The sequence below is a fragment of the Monodon monoceros genome, unplaced genomic scaffold (genome assembly GCF_005190385.1).
Source record: "Monodon monoceros isolate NGI ecotype Baffin Bay Population unplaced genomic scaffold, NGI_Narwhal_1 Super_Scaffold_9, whole genome shotgun sequence".
NCBI classification, from domain to species: Eukaryota; Metazoa; Chordata; class Mammalia; order Artiodactyla; family Monodontidae; genus Monodon; species Monodon monoceros.
Genome location: NW_021703786.1, coordinates 8,179,305 through 8,189,748, shown reverse-complemented (window position 1 = coordinate 8,189,748; position 10,444 = coordinate 8,179,305). Strand labels below are relative to the sequence as shown.

The 10,444-nt window shown below is 45.9% G+C and overlaps 1 protein-coding gene across 2 annotated transcripts in view; it reads right to left on the bottom strand.

Moving 5' to 3' along the window:
* Positions 1-3,417: 3,417 nt before the first annotated feature.
* YPEL2 (yippee like 2) overlaps positions 3,418-10,444 on the bottom strand; it is a 57,963-nt gene continuing 50,936 nt past the window's right edge. For both annotated transcript variants that reach the window (XM_029211327.1, XM_029211328.1), the window contains 3 exons: positions 8,836-8,879; positions 7,696-7,804; positions 3,418-3,694 (listed from right to left, as the gene is read on the bottom strand). In XM_029211327.1, the coding sequence (XP_029067160.1) occupies positions 3,605-3,694; positions 7,696-7,804; positions 8,836-8,879 (243 nt within the window). In that variant the 3' untranslated portion in view covers positions 3,418-3,604. The remainder of the gene's footprint in view (positions 3,695-7,695; positions 7,805-8,835; positions 8,880-10,444) is intronic.

The window sequence follows — 10,444 nt, the reverse complement described above, 5'->3', positions numbered from 1 at the left end:
ACACACACACACACAAGTAAGAACAAGACTCCGAGACTCCAAACTGTTGGAAATTCTTCCAACAAGAGGAATCACTCTAATTTGTTACTAAATTTATTTGATTTTATCTATTTTCTTTTCTAGCCAATAGTGGTGCAAGAAAATATTTCAATTCTCGACTTGGTAATGTACTGCAGAGTCTGTTCCATTGGGAAGAAATGCAGAGAGGCATTGCTTTATTGCCTCCGTCCAGACTAAAGTGATGGAGATCTTTTTTTTTCTTTTTTCTTTTTTAAGAGTATATTGGTGATCACTGTTTCCCTTAAGATATACTTCAAGAAATGCAGAGGAAACCGCAGCATTTAAAAATGAAAATAAAAAGTGCTCTCAGGGGATCTGAGAAAACAGCACCAAATATATTATTTAAAAAATTAAATATTATTTACAAAAGTATATTTCACAAGCAACTGTTTCTTATATATCCACTTGAAAATCTTTTTGTCAAGGGGACACCTCTCTTTTACACACTGATCCACCAGTAAAGATTTACCCTGCTGTCTGGGGAATCGGGGGAGCACTCAGGCAGGCCCAGCTGACGATCGGTGGACATCGGCAGCCCGAGACTAACATCCCGCCCGGCAGGCTGGGTGTAATCCAGGACCGCCGAGGCCATATGACCTAGGGAGGTACAGGGGAGATGGAACTAGAGTCTGCCGGTTGGACTTCGGTTGAAAATGAAGGCAGCTGCTGGCTGAGGTATAAAACTTCTTCTGAACCTCAGTATAAATAAAAGGTTTTATACCTTTTCCTTTCTCACTTCTTCTCCCCTTCCCTACTCCCTGCACCCCACCCTAGCTTTATCATTGAACTCCAATTCCCCGAACCTCCCAGGGGTGAATGGATGAGGTCTTTGGTTATGCTCTGAGTCAATAATTTGGTGAGGAAATTAAGAAATGAACTGACTGAGGCCTTGAGTTGATGCATCTCCATCGCTCAGCTGCGGTCTCTCCAATACTATAGACGGTAGATAGACAAGCCATGAATGAAGCTAAAGTTATAAGAAGTACTTTTGGTTGACACCAAGGGAAAGCCTAATGAGTTGGATTTTCTTCCCCTGTTGCAACATTCTGCTCAGATCTCTGGCACCAAGTACAGTGCCACGCGCCCATTGGATGCTCAATGGATAGTAATTGAAAAAAATACCAGAACCGGGGTCTAACTGGAGCCTGCTCTGATCTGTGTAAGAGTCAGAGGCCCCATCCCCACAGACACAGTGGCACATCAGTCTCCTCTGCCCCTTGAAAATTCTAGGGGACCTCATGTCCAGTTTCTATGTCACCACGCTCCGTTTTTACACACCTACCCATGTCCTCCCCAACCCCCCATACCGTCTTCTTTTTATGGAAAGGATTATCAATAGCCAGGACGTTTCCTGAGTCAAGGGGCTAATAAAAATACAGAAATGATTTTGTTATCCCTTCAGCAGGGATGGGGAGGGGAATCTATGATTTCTATGCTGGCAAGCCAGCTTAGGAATGTGAAAGTTGAATTTTTTTTTTTTTTTTTAATTGAGATCTGGGGCCTGGGAGCCAGAGGAACTATTTCTCTGGGATCGGAAATGAAAAGACTTCTTCTGAACCTCAGTCTGCTTTTTAGTAACGTGGAGAGAACAACTTAACCTCCCAGGCTACTAAAAGCACCAAAAGATGTGGGCAAGAAGCCTTCGGGAACAAAATTCGATTTTTAAGAATCTTCTTTGTCTTACAGAAGCTGTCTGCTGCTAAACGTGTGGCTGGGCAGGACCACACCCATCTCAGCCCCTCGTTCCACAATCAGCACACAGAGACTCAAAAAGGCATTTCCACAACAGACTCGCCCCCTCTGAGAATTTGGCTCAATTCTGAAAATGTCCTGGGTTGGCCGCTTTAATCTTGGTTAAGAATTTTACAGGTTCTCATCTCCATGAACTCGCTCTTTTGTGACTTTTAAGGTGAATTTTCCTATGGGATCAGCCTACTTGGGGAATGAGATGCTGAGAATTACCTAACATAACCTACACATATCTTAACGATAATAGTATTTTCAGTCTAAGCAATGAAATTAACTCAGTTAAATGAGTTTCGGTCATGCACCGTGTACTGGCTAAATTGCTGTAGAACAGACTTCACAGTGTTGATTAAACGTAACAAACTCCTCTCTCTCTCAAGAGCCTTACAGGGATTTGTTCTCCACTTCCCTAATATAATGAACTTTGGATGGGGAGGCGGGGAGTGGGGTGTAATACTGGAATTTATAACTTGCCGTTTGACATCAAATCTGAGACCTTCCCATCGCTGGATCACATTGACAGATTTGTCTCCACACAACACATGCAAGTAAAAGAGAACAGCTAGGGGCATGAGGAATCTACCGGCCAGGTTATCACTAAGCTCGAAGCCTTGGGACTTTGTTTTCCAGGATCTACAATGATAGAACTGGAGAAAAACACCCAAAACTCTACGTACAAAGAATTGCTGATCTCAGTGAAGCCACTGCATACCAAAGAAGAAAGATGCACTTAACCTGTTATGGTTCAAACCTAAACTATTCCCGGCACTGCCCCGCCCCACCCTCCCTTCCTTGCCACAATGCTCTTCTCTTACTAAGGTTCAGAAAAAAAGGTCAGTCAGAACTGCTAACTGGTTCTACTTTTTATTTTCTCTGGCCCAATATCAGAGCCATTTCTGCAGGAGCACCTAAACTGCATCCCCCTTTGTTCCCTGTTATCCTCAATCACTGATTTTACTTGGTTGCTGGTCAAAGCCTTTGGGACGTTTGGATCTTGCACCCATTGCAAATGGCAGTCCCCTCTCCTGTCACCTACAGTGGCTGAAGAGGCAAAGATGATTACCCAGAGGAGCAGTGAGGCATCAGAGTCATCAAAACCATGTGGGCTTTTCCCGAGTCCCTCATTGCTGCCAGGACACCCCCCAGCTCGGCCCAGGGGAACCAGGCCGGTCCCTGCCCCACCAGCTAGAACTAGGGCCACTTCTTGTGCTCATTTGCTAACCTGGCACATTTGGTGTCAGGAACAGAAGATTCTGATCAGAGAGAATGCAGTCATGAGGTATTTTTTTTTCTCTTTGTCCTTTTAGACAAGTCGATTATTTCAAGCCTAAGTTCCCAGGTCTCCAGGAGCAGCACAAGTTTGTTCCTACCTCTACCCTCCCATCCCCTACCCACCCGGGACCCTCCTGGTTCCCCTCTTCCTCACACCCCTGTGCTGTGCCACTGTTCTCCTGACAAGAGGCCATCAGGCAGCTCTTCAAGGGCCCTGGGCCCTTTATCAAAGTGGGCTGCCGCCATGCGGACAGGCATCTGTTCCTTTTGTTGTTTTGCTTTCAGCCAACACTAGAACAGAGAGAGAAGCCAGGATCAACTCACAAACAGATACAAAGCAAAGAGACAGAGAGACAGCAATTTAGAGGCTGGTCACCAGAAAGATGGTGGCAGGGTGGGAGAATGCCCCAGATGGCAAGGCCCCTAAATGGATGGAACCAAGTGTTCAGTCACTCTCTCACGCTTGGGTAGAATGTTCGGTTGGATGGCATTCACGTGGACACTGGGTTGGGTAGATGCTCTCCAATCAGTCCCAGCCATTGTCTTTGATCATGTGTGCTAGCTCAATGATGTATTTGCCTTCTTTATATTTCTGGCTGCTTTCAAAGGCATGTTCCTAGGAAACACAAAGGAAGAGAAAAGACACTGAGTGACCAAAGACAAGCAGATGACTTTTGGGAGCATAGGAACCAAGGCGGGGCCAATGACAGGTATCAGGACCACTGAAGTCTGGCTCCGGCGTCACCCAGACTCACTGAGAATTCCTACCACTCACTATGTCCCCTTGGCTTAACTGCAGCACTGAGGCATCAGCAGGGCTTTCTCAATATTTACAATAGAATTTAAATATTTTTAAATTTAAATGTTCTGAATTTAAACATTCTAAATATTTTCTCAGTATTTGCAATAGCGTTTCTTCAGGATCTTTGCTCATTCAAGTCTCTGGCCAAACGTCACCATCTCAGTAAGGTTTTTACCGAAAATCACAACTTCCCAGGCAGCAACCCCTCCCCGCCCCCCTCTTTTCCTGCTTTATTTTTCTCCACAGCACTTACCACATTCAAACATGCAGTATAACTTGCATATCTATTTTGTGTTTTGTCTGTCTCCCACTACTGCAAGATAAACTTCATGTTTTGTTCATTGATAGATCCATCTGTATGTGTGTGTGTGTGTGCGTGTGTGTGTGTGTGTGTGTGTGTGTGTGTGTGTATAAAATCTTAGGGGCACTTGGTTTCTGATGTTTACCAGAAATCTGCCCTATGGAGGTATCCATAAAGTTTCTGTGTCATTATTTTATTTTATTATTATTTTTTGGCCGGTCTGTGTGGCTTCTGGGATCTTAGTTCCCCGACCAGAGATTAAACTCGAGCCCTCGGCAGTGAAAGCCCAGAGTCCTAAACACTGGACTGCCAGGGAATTCCCACTGTGTCATTATTTTAAACTGTGCTTGTCAGGCTTAGAGAAAAGACATTCAGGGACAGAAACAAAATAGATTGTGAGGCCAAACAGGTCTCTCTTTTATTTCTTATCTTGCTGTTTCCATGTCAGATGTGTTAAGTTTGTTTTTCCATCATTGCTTTTCTCCAGGGAAAAAGGAGCTGTATGAACTCCAGGCTGAAGGACCTGGCAGCTCTTGAGCCCTACCCAGCTGCCAGGCCTCCAGAGAAGGGCAAACCCAATGCAAACCAGCTGGGAGGTTACCAGCTGAAACTTACAGCACTGCAGGCTCTCCCAGCTAATAAGCCCCACAGAAATAAGTCCTGCATAGGTGTAGGATCAAGGTGACATTCTATTTGCAGACACAGATACAAAAAGCCATCTTGGTATATCATCTGAAAAACACTGGGTATCAGGGTCATCAGATGGCAAAGCTCATTGTGCAGAGCAGTGGACATCAGCTCTCCCCCCCGAGTCCCTAAATTAGGAAGGAGTTAAATAAATCCTACTGTCGATAGATTCCGGGCAGCATTTGTATGGACTGTATCTTCTGTTCTAGAGCTCAGGGGCTCCGGGTCTCTCAGAACAAGAGTTCAGACTCGAGCCTCTCGTTGAGAGAGGAATCATTCCACATAGCGGAGAGGGGAGGGGCACCGAGAGAAAGTGCAAACACACCACACACACACAAGAGCCGTGGGCTCAGCAGTAATTTCCCTGACACCTCATTATTCCCCAGCTCCGTTTGCGTGTGTGTGTGTGTGTGTGTGTGTGTGTGTGTGTGATGTGTACACAACCAGAGGAATGTGGTTTGGGAATAGGACCTATTGTTCCATAGTAGTGTATTCAGGATAGAGAGGAGGAAAAAACAAAACTAGCAAAGTGACAGTGTGTCCCTATTAAACAAAAAAAAAAGAAAGAAAAAAGTCAACACCCCCCAAGCCACAGGGCACTTGCAAAATGTCACAACTGGATTCCAGTAGACAGCACTAGATCTGGAATTGAAACAAACATCCCCCCTAAACCCCACGTCTACTGCTTCCTAGCATCAGAAGCATCATTTAAGCATCTGACTTCCTTTTACGATTTACAAAATTATAAACTTTCTGTTTACAAAATTGGGATAATTACAAGTACTTCACAGGGTTATTATAAGGGTCGGAAGGAATAATCGAATGAAAGGTTGGAGCACTGGGCCTGGCATGTGAGAGGTGATCAATGAATGTCTGGGGAGATGGATGTTCCTCTGCTGTCCTGTCCAGCTGTTGTAACTTCACCTGTGGTTTTCCCCCTTGGTATCATGACTGTAAACACCCTGAGGGCAAGAACTAGATCTCATTCACTTTTGTATCCAGCACAAAGGTTCTTAATAAAGCTTTGTCAAAGGACTGAATCATTTTACCTGAAGAAAGGAGCAAAACCAACCAAGTCAGATTTATCTTCTGTATATAAATCCAGCACATGTTCAAGGAATAAGACAGCCAAGAAGCTGGGAAACAAAGAAGCAGCAGAACACTTTTGGATAATCAAAACCAGACCTGTGGCCCCCAGATCACTCAGAGGGGACCAGTGGCCATACAGGGGGAGAAGGGCCAAGGCCAGTTTCTCCCGTAGGAAGCTGTGATTAAACCTTCTTGGCATCATGAAACACAGTGTCCAGGTTTTTTCATTCTCATTCTGAACATTTCAAGGAAGACATGAAAAGATGGAATCTAAAGGCCATGCTGCTGCACTGCAGACTCCACCTGCAGCAGTTTTTTAGGTCTGCACTTTTTTTTTTTTTTTTGGCCAAGCCACGGAGCTTGTGGGATCTCAGTTCCCCACCCAGGGACTGAACCCGGGCCACAGCAGTGAAAGCCCGGAATCCTAACCACTAGGCCACCAGGTAACTCCCCAAGATCTGCACATTTTTGAACTTTATTTAAATGGAATCATACTTTCATGTCTGGCTTCTTTGGCTCAACATCTTTTTTCACATACACTCATATTTTTAGAGCAGTTTTAGGTTCATCACAAAAAGGAGCACAAGGCACAGAGCTTTCCCCTATGCTCCCTGCTCCCACGTATGCACGAGCTCCCCCACTATCAAAGTCCTGCAGAGTGGGGCATTTACTGCAGTCAACAAACCTACACTGATGCAACCTCAACACTCTGTGGGCGGTTCTGACTACTCCTTCAGGCTCCTTCCCAAGCTAGCTAACGGCAGGTCCTATGAGCCAGTCCCACACTGATGCTCTGCAACTGACAGGACAGGGGATTTGAGGCATTTTACATGGAATAAATTGCCCTCCCAGAAACAGGAAGACTCATTTTTCAATATTCCCACAATGAGAGAGAGGGCAGAGAAAAGCACTGTGAAAAGATCTGCCAATAATAACAATAATACAGGTTGACTTTCACTGAACACATATACCTCCTCTCACCCTGGCAAGGGACTGCCCACTCTCCTAGGTACCAAGGAGATGTTAAAAATATCTATTGAGTTAAACAGTGCAGGAATAAATGTCCAGTTGGGCAAGTCCAGCCATGACTATATCTGACAGTAGACATTAATTAACACAATATTTGATGATGCCTAGCACAGGGTCTGGGACCTAAGAGATGTTTTGGGGACATTTACTGGAGCATCAAAGAACATGGGCTCTGCAGTCGGACCACCACCTGGACTCCTATCCTCGTTTGGCCATGTAATGGCTAGACAACACTGGACATACTATTAACCTCCCTAAGCCTCAGTTTCCTCACCCATAAACTAGGGATTAAAATGGGTAAATCCTTATCCTCTAAGGATTCTGTGAAGAGTAAATAAAATAATGTACGTCTGGAACACAGTAAGTTGTCAGGAAATGTTATGTGCCATTGTTATTATTACTATTACTATTATTATTATTAATTAAATTGAGAGGGTGTGTGTGTGTGTGTGTGTGTGTGTGTGCGTGCGCGTGTATCAGGAGCAGGTGAAGAAAGGAGTAGGAGGGGTGGACTGTCAGTGAAAAGGGGATGAGTGTGGCAAACAGAAGTGTGCCAGGAACTGCTCTTTGAGCTCAGTTTCCCATCCTGGTCAAAGATAATCCCACAAGGCCACGGGAGGCAAGTAGAAGAAAACATTCTTCTAATGTGTGGCTCTCAGCTAGTTCCTTCATGGCCCTCTCTCCACCAGTCAGACTCTTTGGTACTTACATATTTCCAGCCCAGAGTGGTTTTGCAGTTTTCACAGTAAATGTCTGCGACGGCGTGCAGTCCTGTTAGCAACACGCGCTCTTCTGCCGGCCCGCAGCCCACGTTAACTCTGTGCCAAGGGACAGAGAGAGAGAGTGGGGCGTCAGGCACATGCTCACCATCAGTTGTTCAAGCTGGACTCCCAGCAAAAACTTAACTGAGTACAGCTGCCTGAAGGGAAGCCAACACTGAGAAGAGCATCATCTCTAACTGAAACCAGGAATAACCTCCAAAAAGGTAGCCACATGCAAACGTCTCCGTTGAGATGCATTTCAGATCTGCAAGTTCTGATTCAATGAGTCTACTAAAAGAAGTCTTTATGGTTCAGACTTTGCTCAGGATTTTTCTAACAAATGCTTTTAGCCTTGTGATTTAAAGGGACAAACTGACAACCACACTGAAGTCCACAGCCATGAGCACAGGTCCTCAGAGCTTCCTGAGGACTGATTGCAGCCAGAGATGTCAATCATGACGGCACAGTCCTGTCCTGATCACAAGGATGGGTGAGCCCCATCTATCAAATACATAGACTCCTTCACAGAGCACCTATTATTTTAGACTGAACACGCTAGATTTCCATTTTCACAGTTCATCAGGCTTGCTTTCCTAGAGAAAGCTGTAAGTAATGCTGAGGGCTGTGGCAGACTGTGCATCTGTAGGAGGGGATGGAGGCTCTTCACTAACTCCACTTTATGAAGGCTCCTCCAACCCTAGTCCACCAGCAGATCCTGGTGTCCTCTGTTCACCCTCCTTCTCTTCCCCAGAGACACATCTCAGGTCTAGTTATGAGACCTCCCATGTTGAAGCTCTCAGAAGCACTTCAGCTTCTTCCCTAGGAGACTACAGCTCTCTGTACTTACTGGGGGTAGTGACTATATTATTTTTAGCCAAAGATGATGCCCCCCCCTGCAAAGTCCCCAAGGATGACTGGCTACAGCTTGTGGTAAATAATGCTCCATGGGTGTGTGTGTGTGTGTGTGTGTGTGTGTGTGTGTGTGTCAGAGAGGACAGGTTCCATTGTTTAATTATCATTGAGCGTTGCTTTTCCCCACCCCTCAAAATTTGCACCGAACAATGGATGTACCATTCAGAGACACTCACACTGAGTTAAAGAGGTATGCTCGTCCTTGACTTCCTTGGAACGACTGAAATGCAAGAAGACAAATCGATAGTTAGAGATCCGTTTCACCCACCCATTCGGGAAACCAGCCCCAAAGCACAACAGTCATGACCTTGCAGGGCTGACACGGCTAAAAGGGAGCAGTGAGCCAGTCAACCCTCCAGCTAGCAGATGGCATGGTGGGAGGAGGAGAAGGCAGAATAAACAGAGCTACAGAGCCCGGGTCAGCCCACGCTCGGACTGTTTTCACCAGCCCAGGTAAGAAAATATCATGAATCCACACTGGCCTTTCCTGGACCCACTGGATTTCAGCCACCTGTACTGCCCACAGCTCTCAAGGTCGGCTAGGGCATGGAAACCAGCACAAGCACCTCTGCTTGCCCTCTTGGTTCGACCCTGCAGAAGACAGCAAAGAATCCCCAAGGTAAGAATAAACCACCAAACCCACACTTCTCACTGGTCTTGCTTTCTTGGAGATCTTAACTGCTAGATGAGTTACCATCCCCCCAAACGGCAGCACGAAAGCTCTCCTTCTGAGGTGTAAGCAACTTCATCTCTAGATCACAGGAATGCTCGTTAAACAGTAATCCCACTTTAACTTCCAGCTTAAAGAGGAGCTTCTTTCTTCCGGCTGGAGGATGGCAGGGAACAGGAGAAACAGGAGCCAGAGCTTGCCGTGCGATTTGGCATCTACTTCCATTAACACAGGCCCTATCCGTGTTTTCCTCCTCTGGTTACACTGAAACGTCTGGCTGACATGAGCCGTCCATGTACTGCATTTCTGCCTGCATTTTTAATGTGGCCTGACAACTGTACCCTGAATTAAACATCCTGGTCTGCTCTAAGACCACTCTTAAAATAAATAAACAAACAAACAAATAAAGGACTCTCCCATGACCTCTGCTATTCAGTGGCTGGAGAAATCTATGGGTGACTGGTTAACAGATGACCAAAGGGTAGGAGAGAACCAGACAGGACACAGATCACTGCCCATGAGACAGCTGTTGTCAGAAGCACAGGACTTTAGGGATCAGTGCTGCCAGCCGGAGAGAAAGGTAAAATTCTTGACTTGTGGAAAAACTGCCTTTGGGGAAGCTAGATTGTTGGTTGCCTCCAACATACAAATGTACCAGAAGCCTTGGCTCCCAGGTGCAACTCTGAGGAGCAAGCAGATGTTCCCCAGCTGCTGCTCAGGCTGAAACCAGCTCTCTTTCCTTTGGCTCTTGAAACATCCCCGGGGAACATAAGAGCTCTAGGCTAGCACTGAGCATGAATAGGAGTGTCACAGCCTCGAAACCTGGAACCCAGAAGTCCATGCCAAGTGTTTGGATGAGACAATGTCCCAGCAACACAGACCCTATATTTGGCCAACCTGTTAGTTCAACTTTGGAGCACAAGACATCCAAGCAGCGCCAGGATAGCAAAAGCTTCACGATCTGGTCCCACCAACCTCTGCAGTCTCTTCTCTTGCTACTTTCGCACTGTGTCCTTTGCTCTAGTCAGGCCGAACCACGTGCAATTCCTGAACTCAGCTTCCTCTCTTTCGTAAGGCTTTCTCTGACCTCCCCAGGAAGAGGTACCCATTGGTAC